This window comes from Gopherus evgoodei, chromosome 14 (genome assembly GCF_007399415.2).
Source record: "Gopherus evgoodei ecotype Sinaloan lineage chromosome 14, rGopEvg1_v1.p, whole genome shotgun sequence".
NCBI lineage: Eukaryota > Metazoa > Chordata > Testudines > Testudinidae > Gopherus > Gopherus evgoodei.
Genome location: NC_044335.1, coordinates 7,424,402 through 7,443,687, shown reverse-complemented (window position 1 = coordinate 7,443,687; position 19,286 = coordinate 7,424,402). Strand labels below are relative to the sequence as shown.

At 37.0% G+C, this 19,286-nt stretch overlaps 1 protein-coding gene across 7 annotated transcripts in view; it reads right to left on the bottom strand.

Annotated features, from left to right (window-relative positions):
- Positions 1–19,286, bottom strand: part of DIDO1 (death inducer-obliterator 1) — a 91,704-nt gene that overhangs the window by 24,346 nt on the left and 48,072 nt on the right. For 6 of the 7 annotated variants that reach the window (XM_030533564.1, XM_030533562.1, XM_030533563.1 and 3 more), the window contains 4 exons: positions 4,203–4,668; positions 2,037–2,196; positions 1,164–1,280; positions 771–878 (listed from right to left, as the gene is read on the bottom strand). In XM_030533564.1, coding sequence (XP_030389424.1) covers positions 771–878; positions 1,164–1,280; positions 2,037–2,196; positions 4,203–4,668 — 851 coding nt within the window. Of the gene's footprint in view, positions 1–770; positions 879–1,163; positions 1,281–2,036; positions 2,197–4,202; positions 4,669–13,521; positions 17,865–19,286 lie in introns of those variants that run through there. The other variant, XR_003996548.1, reaches the window with a different exon arrangement.

Sequence of the window (19,286 nt, the reverse complement as noted above, 5' to 3'; positions counted from 1 at the left end):
GTTTTAACAACAAAAACCTTAAAAAGTCATTTGGTCTCAGCATCTTTGAAAACATTCTTTATACATTATCAGTTTACCTGTGTTTCTTTTTCCCCCCTCAGTCTTTAGTAAGGACACATCACAGGAAATTAAGAGCTCTCTTTTTTAAGAATTATTCTGCTCTCTGTCCCCATCTGACATCAAAAATATGTCCTATCAAATCATAAGTTTTCCCAGCAACCAAACTGTGATATTATCGATTGTGTTTTCATATGGAAAGTTATCAGAAAGCATAGATCAACTCTTCAGAAACAAAGATCACTTGTAAAAATTAATATCTTTCTAAAATGAGCATCAAAAGGTAGATAAATATATAGTGTCTGATTTTAAAGACTGTCTGAAGTAGTATGCCCATCAATAAGCTTGGTGCACTCCTAAAATTAAAATACAAATTCTTGTAAAAAAAGAAATGGTTATTTTACATATTTAGAATCAGAGGGGTAGCCGTGTTAGTCTGGATCTGTAAAAGCAGCAAAGAATCCTGTGGCACCTTATAGACTAACAGACGTTTTGGAGCATGAGCTTTCGTGGGTGAATGCATGCATCTGAAGAAGTGGGTATTCACCCACGAAAGCTCATGCTCCAAAACATCTGTTAGTCTATAAGGTGCCACAGGACTCTTTGCTGCTTTTACATATTTAGAAACGCTCTCTTTTTTGGTGAATGGTATGCAGAACTTGTTATCATATTTTCCTCAATAGTTCAGCACTTAAACAACTGTTTATACTTACATCTGAGTCAGACACTGGTGGAGAATCTTCCATATTTACATCTGGTATGTTTTCCTGTTTTATGACTGACTTCTTGCTTTCATGAGATTTACTTCTTGACTCTGCTATCTAAGAAAAGTATAAAATTATATTCTAACATCAAAAACTCACATATGTACTTGTACCCTACTATCTATTTGAAATAGTTAATTACAAATGTACTCTACTTTGTACCCTATTACTTATTATTTCAATAACCACTGAAGGCTACAAAATGTATTGGTCTGCCAAAATTCTCACCCTCAGCAAATGTTAAACTTTTGTGCAGGTGACTCTGGAAAGTCATTTATTAACATCACAAACCCATCAACAATTCCTATGTGAATACATGATAAACAGAATTACATTACTTACTGATTTGATTGGTTTCTCTTTCCACACAGACAGCTCTTTGGAGAGAAGTTCTTCTGGCTTCATTCTCACTAGCTTTGACAAAGAAATCTCTTCACGAAGAACACGATGGAAAAGTCCCTGAAACAAAAATCTACTTTACTGCTATGTCGAAGAATACCAAGAGTTAGATAACTAGTAAAGGAGATTCTTCTTGCAGAAGAATGAACTTTATTCCTTAATTTATGAACTCCATATTAAAAGGTACTAACTAGGTGTAAGCAAAATTGAAAAAGCTTAGTACAAACAGATACTAAGGATTGAATGGGCATACAGATGAACTATTTTCTGATCACTAAAAGTAATCCTCCAGTGTAAGGTGAACTGCATTTCCAAAGTGGTGTGAGGAAAGCTTGCACGACCACTACCTATGCTATACCTGTTTTGTAAATAAAAAGGGCCTCAGCTTACTCTGCTCTCAAGTTACATTTTCACAAGCATTCAATTCATGTTTTAAAAGGATCATCATTCTGTTCATCTCCAGTGAATCTGTGGATCCACTCTAGCTGAAGTCATCCAATGCGTCACACAATGCCAGAAAGGTAAAGAGAGTTGGAATTTCTTGTCACCTTTGCCCAATATATCATTATAAGCAGTATCGTATTCTGAATCGAACAAAGTAACCAAGCTTGCTAGGAATTAATGAGTCACACACAAAGACATTTTGAAAATCACTTCTTTTCAGTCAAGATGTGAATGATTTTGGAGTAACTTCGGGTAAGTTCTACAGCCTCAAAATTTAGAGCTAGTAGAGTTTTGCATATGGAAATTAAAAATGTTAAGTGTCAAAGAGGTTTCATATATTTTAGCATATATCCTGCGTTTAAGAACACAAACCTGATTTTTTGGGTCCTTAAGATTGAACATGATACTGCGATATTTACTCTTATATCGGTTGTCTGTAACTTGAAACAAATTAAACATTTCCTTTTCAATATTCAGCGCTATCTTGCCCACTTCACTCTCTGTCATGACCAGATCATCACTATCATTGACTCTGTACAAAAAAAAAAAATAATATTACACTTCCTCTAAATACAACATTGATATTAAAGAAGTTTGGCAATTTTAATTGCGAGTAAAATCTTTTTAAAAAAATTGTGAATTCAGGGAGGCTACTCACATGCATGAAGTTAATCACGTACTTAAAGGTTTACAGGTTCAGGGCCTTAGAGGCAATATTCTCCACACAAGTATTTTTGTTTTCACTTTTCAAGGGAACTACAATAAGTTAGTTTCCCTACCACTAAAGAGGAAAAGTTAAGATGACATTGTACTTGTTTGTGTAACCATCTCTGATTTGTTTTTTAATTTTATAACTAATTAGCAATAGTTTGAAATTACATGGTGCTTTAGTGTTTGTCAGTAACTGATTTGTTTTTAAATGGTGTGATTACTACTATTTTTTCTGGGGGGGAGGGATAAGGAAAGGGGCAAACCTATATATCACAGGCTTTTATCCTTTGGCAACAGGAAAGTAAATTAATCATACTGTATTCTGTATATTTTCTTTAGATTTTAACTTAGTAACAACTGCATTATAAAAGTTTCTATGTTGTGATTTAAGAATTTATATTAAAATTGCCATAATAATACTTCAGGGTTTTCCCTCTGCCCTTTAAGAACCTTTAACATTCAATTCTGATTCTGTGCATTTGGAAATTTTACCTCTGAATGTGAGATATCACCAAACTTTCTTTACTTCAGTTTAATGTTAAGCTTATGTCAACTATTTCACTTGAAGCATGAAGTCACTGCCTTCTTATCACTGTTAAAGAGCAGTGCAGTCTAAACATTTATTTCAAAGTCTGTTAATGCCTTTACAGTAACTCACAAAGTCATCCTGGTTAAAGCTGTTTCGTTGTTATGTTGCTGATCAATTAAGGAACATGCTTGTTTAAAGTTGTGCAATGCCCCCTGGTTTGTCCACTGCTTGCAGGAAAAGCAGCCTGTTGCAGCTAGCTGGTACGGGCTTGGAACCAGGGTGGATCGGCCCCTCTATCAGCTCCCTGCTCCCCTAAGTTCCCTGTGCAGCAGCTGCCAGCAGGCTAGCAATTGCAGCTGTCCCTCCCTCCACTGCCGTGTGTTGCTCCTGCCCTCTGCCTTGGAGCTGCTCCTCGAGCCTCCTGCTTGCTATGCAGGGGGAGGAAGAGGGGACTAATGTCAGGGTGTCCCCCTTCCCCTGCTCCTACACTCTGCTTACCCCTTCTTCTCCACATAGAGCAGGGTGGGAACAGGGACAGAGAGAGCCTGGGGCAGCAGCTGCTCTCTCAACTTCCTGACACTTAAAATGACAATGCACTTAAGAGTGGGTCAGCTTACTCAAAGGGGCAGAGTGTATCTCTCTCTCTCCCACACACAAGGTGTATGTCTGTCTTTGTCTGCTATGCTGTCTCCCTTCCCCGCCATTCCTGCTGCCTTGTAGAATGTGAGGCTACATTAACAACAATGTATTAACCCTTGAGGGCTCAGCAAAGTGCTAGTTCATCATTCAGCACCGGGGTTCTCAAACTGGGGGTCAGGACCTCAGAGGGGGTCATGAGGCTATTACATGAGGGGTCGCAAGCTGCTTTCCCTCCAGCATTTATAATCGTGTTAAATACATTAAAAAGTATTTTTAATTTATAGCGGGGGGTGTCACACTCAGAGGCTTGCTATGTGAAAGGGGTCACCAGTACAAAAGTTTGACAACCACTGATTTAGCAGCAAGGCATTCCCTGGGAAATATCCCACTCTCTAACTTCACCACCTCAACCAAGCTTCACAATCATCATAGCTGTGAACAGTATTGTTTAAAATGTATAGTTAGAGTGAGTGCGTGTAATTAGTTTTTTGTCTAGTGAAAAACATTTTCCTGGAACCTAACTGCCCCCCCCCCCCAGTCCCTTACATTAATTCTTATGGGGAAATTGGATCGTTTCGCTTAAAGTCACATTTTTTAAGAACATAACTACAATGTTAAGTGAGGAGTTATTGTACAAAGTAAGTGTGTTGAATTCCCACCTTTTCCATAAAATTTCTTTGAGGGATCGTCGTATATTTTGTCGAATTTGAGAGTTGGGTTGTGATTGCGTGGGGTTAGCTGCTCCTTTTGCTTGTGCAATTGCAGACGTAGCTGAAGTGGAAGACATTGCTGTTTTTCTAAGCCCTCCAGGTAAATTGGAAGAGACAACTGATTTTTTGGAAACTGATGGTGAGCCATGGGAAAGAGATGACTGTTTTGAAGAGGAAACATTGCCTGATGAAAGCCAAGATTTCTTAGGAATTACACCTTTGAAGCTCGCAGCAGAATATTTAGTTGGGTGTTTAGTTAGTGAAGTGCTAGTAAATGATGGGGACTTCTTTGGACCAAGGTTTTTGGACAGGAAAGACGTGTGTTTCTCGACTGCAGAAGGTGAAGCAACCCCTTTCTTTGATGCTGTAGTAGGCTCTATGGGTTTATCCTCATTCTTCTTCTCTTCCTTCTGGGCTGTTAAAACAAACAGAAAAACAATAAAGATATGGCTATAAAATAAATGGCCATGTACAATAATACCTAAGTATACCGAAGCAGCTTTACAAATATTTTAAAAAAATTGTATTACACTTAGTATCTTCATTCTGCAACAGATTTGATAATTGTATTATTACTTTCGATATTCATTTGGATGGGAGACATGATCCTACTAATGAAAACCAGTTATTCATTCAGAAAGAACAGTCTGGGAAATAATGCCTCCAAACAGCCTAATTTTCAAACAAGCATCAACTTCAGTTTGTGTCATACAACCTATTACAAGCTCACAATTCTTTAACTTTCACTGGCTTTATTAAAACATGAAAAAAAAATGTGCATAGGTATATCTTAGCTTGGTTTGGAATAAATTGAGTATTTAAATACTGGACAGAATATATTCCATACAAAGAGGACGCTGAGTATGGAGATTGAGATTACTTCATTTCAAACAAACTCCTTTAAGGTTCTCAAAGAAAAATTATGAGGATATATCGCAATATATACAAAACATTTAAAAAGCTATACCACCCTCAAACAGTCCAGACACGGGTTTCATTAACAATCAGATATTAATATTCAACTTGCATGACAATGAAAAAACTTCACCAGTGCTTTTTGAATGTACCACATTATTACTATCTGAATTAAATAATCAAGTTATAACAATTTACTTAACACTTATTCCAGTACATGTAGTTATTGTCTAGATTTTGTAAATTTGAGAGCATGAATTCACAGTGGCAAATCATTTCCAAGAGCTTAAATTTTACTAAACATTGTTTTTAAAAAATCAATTACTTTTCCTTTACACAAACATAATTTAAGGACTGCATTAGGTACTGTTTGCTGCATTGAGTTTTCATACAGTCTCTCATTCTAATCGCTCCAGTTGAAAGTAAGTGAAATAATCTGACATCTCTAACAAGTTATTAGTAAGTTTTTATTTAACTTCAAGTTTTTCTAATTGTCGACCTCTCCCTCTGCCACTGCAAAGCTGTAAGATATTAGACAGGCAATTTGATGTCAGGAAAAGGTATACGATTACACAAGCGAAGGCCCCAGTTCTCAACTGTGCAACAACTCCACTTGGGGACATAAGATGGTGACAAAGGTGTTCATGCTACAATTCCTGGACCTGTTAGGGAATGATTCAGCACAGCAGGATCAGGAAAATCAGCAAAAGCAGGTAAGGACAGTGGGGCATTACATACAGAAACATCATCATTTACAGATAATAATTCTAATTGTTATGCCACCATCCTGGATCTTTTATGATGCAACGAATAGTCCATTATGTGAAGGACTGAGGATGTGGGAGATTACTCAGGAACAACTCCTGAAATGTCATTCCATTTCTTCCTTCTGAAGGAATGCTGGGAAGATCAAGTTGTGACTTTATGCTTCCCCTCTCAGACTAGAAGTAGCTAGACTAGTTATAATGTGGACCCTTCTAATGACACAGAACACTTTAAACAAGTAGGACGTCTAAATATAAGATTTAATTGAATAAGTCAAGTTTTATCATAGAGGATTTGGTGCACTTCCTGGACCTCTCCCATAGAATGCCCTCAAGACAAGTTATCAGCAGACCCAACACGTTTTGTTCTTTACCCTCCACACCCACTGCAATACAATCAGAAAGCAGCAGCAAAGTTCAGACTCTTAGGATAAAAATGTTTCCGTCTCTTTAGAAATGGACTCCAAGATGTGTAACCTCCTGGGCAAGATAGATAGATTTTTGGACTTGTTTAACACTATGTTGAAAAAGTTCCATTGTCTCTAGAGCCACAAAGAGACAAGCCCACACCTTCTTTAGATGGTCTGTTACGAAGCACTTTCATCAGAACTCAAGGAACTGATGCTCTAATAAACCAGATGTCACAATATTGTAGTTGGAAGTAGCTATTGGCACATGAATGTAAGCATCTTGAAGATCCACAGGTGCCAGATTAGTTACACTCGCTCAGTCAATAATCACATTCCAAGTGACTCCTTCCTGAATCTTGTGGGGGCAATATGTGACCATTTCCAGTCCAGGATGAAACAACTTCCTTTTGACACCTAGAGTGTGATCAAGTGGAATGAATGACTGAATTTCTCCACTGAGTGAACTAAAGTAATTTTTTGTCCTGAAAATGATTTACTGTAAACTATCACTGTCCCATTTTTTGATGTACTGGGACAATATTAGCCAAAGTCAGGATGTATAGGAACTATGAAATAACAGTAATACCTAATACTTCTATAGACTGGGAAGTGAGGAGAAGGGCCCAACAGTCTAATATGACGAACCTTCATTGATGTTGAAATGTAATAAGCTTGCTCCTAACTCTCAAGATTTAGTTCCTTCATTGGTAAAGATTATCTTAGAGGTTTCCACAGTACCTTCTTTGTGGTACCTAAGCACTTCCATGGTACCAAAACATATATTCAGCCTAGAAACTAGACAGAGAAGGGTTTCCTACCATTTCAGTTTGGCCAAAACAGGCTCAGAATTACTGGACGCAGAAAGCCCAGATACTTCGTTCAACAGTCAGGAGTCTTGGGAACAGGAGAGGCTTATATACCCAAGAGCCATGTATTGATGTGGCTGCAGAAACTAACACTTTCAGACCTTCTTTCTTGGTTTATTGAACTTCTGACTCATTTTGAGTACATATCTTTTCTTACTGCTTTCAGTAAAAAGGGGCAGAAGCAAGTTTCTGTGACTCAGTACAAAGTAGGTGACCACATGTCCCGATTTTATAGGGACAAACCCGATATTTGGGCCTTTTTCTTATATAGGTGCCTATTACCCCCAACCCCCATCCCAATTTTTCACACTTGCTATCTGGTCACCCTAGTACAAAGTGAGGCAGAGCACATCTGGGATTTGAAAACAAACTGGGTGAAACCGTGAGTCCTCCTCACTGCCAAGACTTTTCGGAAATCTGAGTAGTGCTGCTATATTACTCGTGATAACAGTGAATGACTCAGCACTTCCTGACTGGTATATTACAGTTGCAGAAATAAAAGAAAAGGCTATTCTGGAGAGATGTTTGTTTGTATTTGCTATATTTGTAAGTACTGTGTAGAACATTTAAAATGAGGAAGAAGTCATATTTACCAACAGGACTCTTTTGTATGGAATTATAAATGGTTCATATTTAGCAATTTTATGCAGGTTTCCCAACGTTGCAATTATTTGTGTAAGGATTTTCAGAACATATATGAAATTCAGTTACGTGTGTAAGCCCAAAAGCATTTTACCCAACAGAAAATTACGGAAGATTTAATATACTTCTATACCTCAAATATGACTTTTGATTCTTTTGTAGCTTAATACATACTCATAACCTCACAAATATAAAACATACACAAATATTTTTGCCATCATCATCCTCCCAATCCCCTCTAGCACCATTTGTCTAACTTACATTGTAAACTTCTTCAGGCCGGGACAAGTGATGTGGCTAAACAGTGTCATATGCAAATTATCCAATTAAACAATTCTGAAATATAAATGTCTATGGCTGAAGGGATTAATTTTATAGAAATGCATCAGCCCCGGCATTCTGGCATTTCTGAAAGCTCAAGAGGTGTTAAGATATTTGTCTTCTACTTACAAAGGCAGACGTGGTTAGCTGTTTTTCTAGATTGTGCCCTTTCTGTGGTTCACCTATTTTTTTAAAATCTGTTTTTGCAGAGGGAGATATTGCCTCATAGGACATCACTAGAAATGTGATGTCTACAGAACAATGGGGATAAAACAAATGTTTTTAGCTATTAATGATGTTCCTGAACCATCCATATTTCCCTTAAGAAGTGCTTTTTTGACCTAGTGGTTATAACATTCACAACAATTAAACACAGCAGCTGCTTTGAAAATGTTAATCTTTTGTCCAACAGACATTTTAAATAAAATTATGCAATATGCTTGACAAATGAAGTGAGATGTGATAAGCCTCAACGTGCATCATAAGGGAGGCTAATAGATTCCTATTTTGGTCCAGATTCCTAGTGGTTGTAGTACTGTAATTCCGTTGAAATATCTGATCAGACTCAAAACTGAATAAAATCCTTTTACAATCAACATCATTCATAAAAGCATAGATATTTAATCATTCCATATTAAACTCTACGTTGACTAGAATTTTAAGGAGGGTCTAAAAGCAATATGTGATATTATTAATTGCTTTTTTCAAAGTAAATATTTCAAACACTAACCTCTGGAAGCTTAGAAGTGTTTTTCCCTCCCCGTTATGAAAACTTTAGAAGTCTGATATAAAAATCATGATCTGATGTAAAACTGCTATGACTTTGTATTTTTACCATGTAAGAGATAGCTGCTTTGTTTGGGAAGAATTTAGTACCTGATAATAGCGAAGGATTTTTTTCCTCCAGTGCTGGAGGATTTTAACACCGAATAATAGGTAATCAAACTGTAAAAAGTTACACAGCAATAATTAAGACAGCTCATTCAACAGAAAAAATTTAGCTTACTGCAAATTTTCCTTCGAGTACTGTCATTTGGCTAAAAAATATTTATGCAAATATAGGAGTATACATACATAAAATATATATGCAAATTTAGAAGTATTTATTTGTTGGTTACTCATATAGCTAAAAAATATTCATGTTTTATAAATGTACCAGGTTCAAAATGAGCCAAGCTGAATTAAGGAGTCAGTTTTAAGTTATATTAAGTGAAGTCTGCAGTGTTTTATCATATTTTAGGTAAGTATGCTATCAAATTATTTTTAAAATATACTTCATACTAAAGTCAAAAATTATTACCTGAACAGCAATGAGTACAGCTAGATTTTAAATATATATATATATATATATATTACACACACATGCACACACACTTATCTGAGTTGTATTATGGGTGACTTTCTCCATTATTGTGGAAGTGATAATGAAGGCATCTCTCTCTACCCTATATATTAACAGGAAGGGAGTTAAATACTTGTTCATCAGCACTTTAATAGAAAAAAGGAAACAGAGCTTGAAAGTTAATACTGTGCTCAATCCCTTACTTCCCATATTTAGTCTAATATCAGGCTGCTTAGAGTGGTTTGCTGCAGGCTGCCTTGGCATTGTGCCAATGGAAAAAAAACAAAACAAAACCCAAAACCCCACCCTAAAGTAAAATATTGTCAAATATAAAACTTCAGCTTCTGGAGTTGTTCAATCGATGCAGTGTTGTGAAAAAGATGCTGTAGCATCTTTTACTCTGTGGCACTGGCATTACTACTATTCTCCAGATCAGCAGACACCAGAAAATGAGGAAATAAACTTTAGAAATTTCACAATACTTAACAATTCAGTCTACATCTTAAATTGTGGCAACTAAAAATTTCTACCTAAGGGGACTTCTTGATGATAGAACTTGGAAGTTAATAGGATTTCTCAAGCACAAACCTGTGTTTACTTTCTAATTCAATTTTATACAGATAGCTCAGCGACTTGAAAATACCTACTGAATATTACCTTAAATACTTATTTATTTAAAGGACACTGCACTAAACCATTTTAAGAAAAATATTAATCAAAATTTGATTCATTACAACAATCACACACTAACTCCGCCCCTGCCCCGAGCTCACCCCCGCCTTTTCTTCCTATGACTGGCTACTTCACCATGAATGAGCCCCTGAAATATGTTGTATGCAGTGTAATTGTAGCCGTGTTGATCCCTGGATATTAGAGACAAAGCTAGTACAATAAAAGATATTACCTCACCCACTGTATCCCTTGAAATGTGTTAACTATTTAAGCTGTACAGTTTGTTTCACCTCATATTTATCTGTGACACTCCTGAGTACATTTCCCAGCCCTGACGAAGAGCTGTGTGCGAGCTTGAAAGCTTGTGTCTCTCTCACCAAGAGCCTGGTCCCATCAAAGATATTATCTCACCCACTTTGCCTCTAACATCCTGGGACCAACACAGCCATCACAACACTGCAGACAAGTTTTTCCATTGTTGTTTTATTTCCTTCCATGGAAGTCTGGCTGTAGAAACCCATATTTTCTGAAAAATCTCTGCATTTCTGTTTAGTCAGGTAGGTCTGTGTTATCATTATTCATGGTATTTCATTTAATAATCCCTATGATTTTAGTTTAGTAAGCTGTGTGCAACCATCTAGTTACTACAAACTTTTATCACTTAAAAATTAAATTCACTTCAGCTTACCAGAAAGGGAGGGAGATTTGTTGCCGTTTTTCTTCCTTTTTAGTTATCTGAATTATTGTTCCATCAAATATTAAATTTCTTGCTATAGTTCACACTGACAGTTTTAAACTGTATGGCCATAGTATAATACACACTGAGATACAGTGGTGAAGAGTCTATCATGAATATATATAATAAATTTAAAATGGGGAGGTTTTTGCAGGTCTTCATAAAATTTGTAATAACCCCTCCCCTAGAACTGTAACAGTACAAGACATTACTTGAAAGAATATTTACAAATAATCTTTTTGTGGCTGCGGAAGATAAGTTTAAGTTTCTGAGAAGGGCTGGGGGGAAATCATTGGAATGGGGTAATATTGATGAATGTAGAACTCGGGTATTACTTTCTACTGCTGATCTTATCTATTCACAACAGTTATGACACTCACCACACTTAGGGATATGGATCACTTTACAGGAGTAAGTTAAAAAGCGAAAGACATGTCCCAGGTATAGTCTACCCTTAAAAGTTGTATCAGCATAGCTACATTGGTTAGGGGAATGAAAATATCCACATCCCTGACTAGCAGAGCTACAATGGAAAAGTGCTTTCATAGACATCACTAACATTGTTCAGGAAGGTGGTAATCCTACACTGACAGAAAAACCTTCTCTGTCAGCATAGGCTGCATCTACTACAGTGGGAGTTTAAGCTGGCTTAGCTGTTCCAACAAAGCTATGCCAGCATAGGTTCTGTAGTTAGACATTGCCCAAGTATAGGAAGTAAAACCACTACGTACCACTGCCACACAGTAACTTCAAAAAATAAAGAGTCAAAATTTCCTGCCAGCAGGCTTATTTTTGGGTACCACAGCCAGCAGTTTATGAACAGGATGAATGGAGCTGTGCCTTTTGAACATGGCCAGACTGGAATGCAGATGTATTTCTGGCAGATGTAAACTTCTAAGGAGAGGACCTAACATTGGAAATGCCATGTGCCCCTGACTCCCTTTAGCCTCACCCTTAGACTTGGAAGGTTAAGGATTCTGGATGAGTGCAAGTGGTGTGGCAGGTCATACAGGGTGCAGCAGGCTCCAAGCCTACATAGGCGTTATGTAGGTCATATCCAGCATTTTGATTTCACGCAAAAGTTAACTAGCATCCTGTGCAGAGAATAAGTGTAATATGTTTTTGCCAATCCATCTTGCTCGGAGGCGGGTAGCTGCATTATGTTTCCAAATGAACTTTATTATTATGTGCTGCAGTAGTCTAGCCTAAACTGGTAGGAAAAGGCGCTCTCAAAGTTGAAAAAGCCATCCCTGACCACTAAGCTGAGAAACCAGGACAGCAATAAATTGAGTAAAACTCAGAGATTGTAAACTGTTTTACCAATGGGTGGGCAGGCTCCCTCAGTTGTGAATATTCCTAGATTTTGCCATTTCCACTTTCCTTTGCCACTCAGCGTCATGTACATCTTATTTGACTGATGGTGAACCAACCAGGAATGACTAATTATGGGAATAACTGAACAAAATTATACTTTTTTTTAAAAAGCCACCTCTCTGCAGAGCAAGGGCTGTTGAATTCTCAGGCAAGCATGTTTTTGTTTTTAAATAATAAAATAAAAGTGAAACCCTTCAATTCATTCACATACAACTGAAAACTGAAATATCTTGGTCAGCTGGTGCTTTAAAGGTCAGTTATAAAGCACTCCACAAAGAGAAGTTACTTACCAGTAACTGTAGTTCTTCAAGTGTTGCCTCTGCATAGTCTCACAGTTGGGATGTGCACCTGGCACCTCAGCTTCAGAAACTTCTAGAAGAGACATGCCTGTAAGGTGCCACTCAAACACCTTCCTGGGGCACTGAACATTTAGTGCCTAAGGCCATGTAAGAAGGTGCAGCCAACAACCATCTCAATTCCTTCTTTTCCGTGATCAGAGGAACCGCTCCTATGCCTGAAGTCTGTTTTTGTCAGACTTCTTTGTCATTTCTCTCAAAAAATAGTTGTATATAGCTAGCTTTTACTTATTTTACAGTATCATTTTTAGGCAATTTTAGTATGTGTGCACCATTGTGAACTTGGGGATTTGGGCTAGTTCCTACTATCAAAACTGAGTTAGATCCTAATAAACCCAGATTTAAAAGGTATGCCTCTTGCCCCTCTATTTTTCTCAAGTCAGATGTCCATATCAGGTGTTTGTTCTGCCACAAGATGTCAATGCCTAAACTGGTGCTGTGTGCTAGGACTTTACAACCCAGGTACAGAAAGACTAGGTAACTAGTCTCCATTCTCACTTGATTGAGGAAACACTGGAGCTAGGCCGTGTCTACGCTGATGATTTGTTATGCTGAAAGTCAACAACATAGCTATGCAAATACAATTCTCTAGCACAGACAGACAAAGCTACCATGTGCAGTTACAGCTTGCTCCCTGCTTGAGATCACCTTACAGCAATTTACCCTGTCTACACCAGGGGATTAGACCTGTGCAGCTGGCCTCCCTAGTTGAAATGGGGGCAATACCTGCTGTAGACAAGGCCTTAGTTTTTTTCAGAACCACTTGTGTATTCAAGGGACAGTATAGGCAATCTTCAGCTCCAAAGCCTTCTGCACCCAGATCAACACAAATCAACAGAATCAAACAGTGGAAATACACAAGAGACCACCTCAAAGAACCCCTTTTATTTGGTGGAAGGGAAGGGGGGGGGGATTTCCCATTGGTTATACAACCAAGTGAACAATATTAGTAAAAAAAATAATGCAAACAGCAATATAGGGTGGTGAGTTTTTTAATCAAATGTCCATTGGTATTGAACAAGTAGAAAAGAACCACCCTATGAGCCAGACTGTGCCCGACACTTGTGCCAAGCCGCCTCCTTCACTCTTGTGGCTCTTCACGCAGGAGCCAGACACACAGTGTGATTGTGGAGTGCTGGCCTTCTGCCCTCCAAGAGCGCTCAGGGCAACAGCTGCTTGAAAGGGGGAGTAGGATGCATGTGCCCTCACCCCCAAAGGTGGCAGGGCTCCAATATGTATTTTCCCAGAGTACTGGCAGAGTCCTCTCAGGTACTTTGGATTCAAGATTTCCTCTCTGCACCACCCTCAATAGTTTTTACTTATGAAGTACCCTAGTCCTCAATTATTATCAATAATGTATCATGGGCAATTTGCACAGCGATAGCCCTGTACTGTGCCTTCTATTTCTTAGGCACTACTCTACAATGCTAGGGACTCATGATGGACAAGTAATAACAGATCCCATGGAATGAGATAGGTTTGAATCAGGAGACTGGACATTCACTTGTGGGGACAAACAATGACAGGGTGGATTTTCTTCTCTACCTGCCTAGGCAAAATGCCTCTGCCACTAGCTCTTAGGCCTTGGCGACATACAAATTAGTATTTATTTAACTACTAAAGGTATAGAATCATAGAGTATCAGGGTTGGAAGGGACCTCAGGAGGTCAAATGTTTTAATTGTATGTTTCAAAACTGGTTTAGTTAAACTAGTACAAGTTTGTACAAAGACATTCTTATTTCAGGTTGAATGTGACTTATTTTTGTTTAAATTAAACCTGTAAAACAAAATTAAAATAAACCAAACTAAGCCACTCAAACTGAAATAAGCATCTACACATGAAATCACGCTAGTTTAACTGCATGGTGCAAATCCCTTTGTCAACACTGCTACTGCAGCTTAAGAGTAGCTTGTTTCAGTTTACTTTAAACCTGTTTCTAATAGTTTAAGCTAAGCCAAAATAAAAGTACGTACAACCTTCTGCACTGGTTTAAACTAAATTTGTTTTAAAATCACATCTTATGTTCAACTAGTGCAATTATGTGTAGACATGCCTTCGTTAAAATGGCACAAGTCTGTGTGTAGATAAGGACTTATTCTTTTTCCTCTGCAGGAATATTACAGGCTTTCATCCCACCTTGTTACCCTCCACTCCCATTATGTGTACACTGCTCCTCTCTTCCAGCCTTTCCTCTTTTTTACATTGTATGGTATATTTTCCTTTCCCTCCTCACCTATGCCATCTTCTACATTAAAAAATGTTTATAAATAAATATAAATAAAAATAAAAATACAAGGACAATTATCTCATGCACATCAGACTTTTGATTTTGGGCTCCCAACCCACTGCTGTCCTTTGACAATGTCTCCTCAGTCTGTTACAGTTGTGTAGGAACAGAAGCAACCCAAAAGACCTTTGTATCTGGAATCCTTTGATGACAACTTGTGTAAGTAAGCACTACTCAGCCTGTGGATAAGGCTCAGATCTAGACAGAGGCAATGATTAACCGACGCCATAGAAGAGGCAAAGAAAAATGGAGGCTAACGTAATCAAGGGCAGAGTTTCACAAATGTTGCCCCCTTGCTTCCCAGTAGGAGGCACCATAAAGTTGTCAGTCCCCTAATCGATTGTTGTAGGATGGGAGGAGAGATGTATGGCAAATTTTAGCCTGACAGAGCCCCTTTCAATGAACTATTTCTGCTTTAAAGTCCAATTCATTAATAATTTATAAGAAATACTACTATCAAATAGAATATTGCAATTAATGGCTAAGAATTCATACTAAAATACTAGTAATAGCTAAGTTGCAGCTAAGTCAATAAATAGTTTATTGGCTTTGTGATCGAAAACTTAATTCAGTGACTTATATCACAAGATCCAACATATGAATTTAAAATAGTTTAGGTTTAGTGTACACACTGGTTCATCTAATAAAATATATTTACTAGGTCTTGTAAGTTCTCCTCTTACTATCAAACGGCGTTATGATTTTATATAAGTTATGTGTGCTGTGACACAACTGATAAGTGAATAATCAGCTTTAAAATTAGGATACAGGCAGACCTTTACCTTCGGTTTTCTTCTCCTTCTGAGTAATCTTCCAGCTGGAAAATGCTGAAAGATTTGCAGCCGATTTCCACTTAAGTAAAAATGGCAAAAATTCATTTTCTCTTCCAAATGTTCTTCTACTATCAAAGAACCTGCATTGAAGTCTTTAGATATGTGCATGTCGACATGCTACTAAATGAACTTCGGCATCAGCAAGTGGCCCAGCCACCACCCACGTTGTTATAACCAAAATATTTGATATCTCCCCAAGTCTTCTGTTTCCCACATATACACATAGGAGGTCTCTTCTGTAATTAGTGACCTTTACAAAAGATGTTAAATACCAATGAAGCAATTTTTTTCCCTTCAGTGGAAGGGTAAGTTATGACTTTATATACTGAATTAAAAATGTAACAGTTGGCTAATTTGTCAGAAAGTAACACACTTTCTCTTATTTACTATAGGACCAATAATGAGAGAACTACTATTCATCACTGACATTCTTTAGGATCCATTCTGAGTCATTCTCTACTTTAATTCTCCGTTTGACAATATTTCTCTGAAATTTTTGTTGTTGTAGATATTAACTACTTCAACTAAAAAAAGTAAAGCTTTATAAACCTTTCAGAATGCTGCTCAATACAAGCAAGACTGCACTCCTAGCCCACCTGACATATGAAGATATCAAAAGGCTCAAATGACTAAAAGAAAAAACAAAACCACCAATTCAGTACCCGTGGTCGACTTTAAAAGTAGTCTAGAATATTTGACAGGACCACAGCTTTAACATAATATGCAGATTTTCTGTATTAAATATAAATCTGGATCCAGACATCCTTCAGATGTATTTCTTATTTCAGGATCCGCCATTTTTCATTTTACTGTGATTATCTATTTTGTACAAGTTTTCAAATACACTGGGCAAATAAGGGGCAGATCACACATAAAAATATACATATAATTTACAATTCACTGTTAAGTTGAATGACAACCAGATATATCAGTGACGTATGATCCGGAGCTCCATCTTCCATCTGGAGATTTTTTTTTATGAAGTGCACTGACAATTCACTTATTCCGTTTATCTAAGAAAATCACCGCCCCGCCCCCGCTATTAATTCCTATGAACTCAATGCATGACATATTAAAAATGACAAAAAATAAGGACAATAGCTCTTTTGTAGAGCCAAGTAAGCAATGGATATTATCCTCCTTTGCGATCCCATATTTTTGATAAAAAGCTTATGAATTAAATATCAAATCAGTAGACTAAACTCCCTCCCTCAACATATGCATTAAAAAGTTAACTCTTTTTAGAAATGCACTGTTTTTATAAAACATGGCAGACGATTTTTAAAAGGCCATAACTTTATCAGGTTATTTTAGAAATCGTTTTGTTGGGGCTGTGTTTTTTCTGCTTGAAAGAGAATCCACTGGATAGACATTTACACTGTCTATTTTGCTATTTCATTTTACTTCTACTTTGACAAGCCCTGAAACTTGAAGGCTTTAACAACCACTTGATATAAACTGAAGGCTAAGGGTACATTAAAAAAACAACATGTCCTGGCAAAAGCATTAAAATACTACCGATTCTGTCCTCCACACCAAACCTGGATCTTTGAAAGCCCTTGTTTCACCTTCCCCAATCTCAATGACCCGTATCCTTGTAGCAATTAAAAATTAATTTTGAAATACATTTTCTATATATGTGGTGTACTGGATGCTATGAGTAAATGCGGATCAGCTACTAAAACAAACAGGCCTAATTTCTGGGAAAAAAAATGTGTATATTTACTTCCCCATAGCTGTACAGCCTAAATACTGCCTACTTCTTCAACACAAATAAATAAAATTTATTATTATTCTTGTGGCATCATATGTGCATGATGCTTCCTAGTTAATCAGTACAGCTGAAACAATAAAGCCAATGATTTCCATTCAGATTGTTAAGATGTTAGACAGTGTAAACCAATACTCAGCCTGTATGTTTCGATGGATTTACTAAATTGCAAGTAGAGCCTAATTTCTCATCACAAAATACTATGAATCTGAAAATCCAGGGGAATCTTGAAGCAGCCATTGTAGTGGGGGTTGGAGGGAGGAGGAGAAATCTTTAGAACTGTGTGTTGCGTGCTTCAAATAACCATGTTACAAGTGTTTCTGTATATGAACCAAATTCAAAAGGAAGATATCATTTTTATCATACAAGTGTACTGAATCACACTCCTACCCAGATTATGTGTCAACATTTAACAGAGGACTAAAGGGGTTTTGCTCTCTCCGTCCTGCCACTCAATCAAATCACTGTCATGTTAAAAGGTACTGAAATCTTATATCCACCAGCTAGTGCAACAATATTTAGCATACAGTATAGCTGCATTTTATGCATGTGCTATATTGACTGAAGGAAAGACTAATTTAGGGTCTGAACAAAGACTGATCCTTTAACCCTCAGTCATTGAATTTACTCATTTGACTCCTGTAGGACAATGTGGGTAATTAAGGGTTTGTCGCATGAATAAGGATTTGCAGGATCAGGTCCTTAGCTTGAGGATAGAGAGCACCTACTTAGGAGAATTTCCATTTCAGTTCAGTACAATGTAAATATATATAACTATGTACACTGAACAGAATAAAGCATACACTACCTTACTTTTACATTTTAACAATTTGTAGAAGTTCCCTAAACAAAGAGGCTGTGATTGATGTTTCTTAGTAGACACTATGGATCACTTCAATCACAAATTATTCTACCAGATTTATAAATCAAAAATGAAAGAATCTTTTCCACAGGAAAAAAATTATATTTGGTAGTTTAATAATGGTACAAACAGAATCCAAGACATTTGTAGAACTTACCTTAATCAGAGCAATCTAAAATTCCATCCCTATTGGCTGATTAGAGAACTCTTCATCTGGTATACACTGAATTGTCTTGTATTCATTAATAAGGCCTGATCTACATACACATTTTGTACCGATTTAATTTTCAGTTAGGGGTGTGCTATTCTGTCAAAACAGTTAAATCAGTGTAACCCCTAGTCTGGATGCAGTTATATCTCAATAAAGGTACCTTATGCCAATATAGCATTTTCCCTTACAGAAATAAGCTACACTGATACAAGCAAATTTATACTGGTGTAACGGCATCTACATTAACCGGGTTGTACCACATGCAATTATAGTAGTATATTATTATTATTAATTATTTGTATTACCATTAAAGCAGATTTCTGAGTGTAGACAGGAGTTCATAACGGGCCCCTTTTTAGACAGAAAAAAACTGCTTTTTGAAAACTACAATGGTAATTTAAAATGCAACTCCGTAGTTATTATGGGATATAAAGTATCAAAAACTATTAATTTAAATCAAATAGGAGAAAAAAGTAATCTCCAGAACACTTTAAATACCATGTACTAAGGCTGCATTTCTAAAAGAAGTGCAGTAAAATAGAGTGGGAAGTTTAAATTTAAATACAATATACTACAGTATTCCTGAGAAAGTCTAAAAAGTTGTGTATAATAATAAAGTAATTTTTCTGGGGAAATACTTGTGTTTCCTTTATGTTCAAAAGTTCTTTC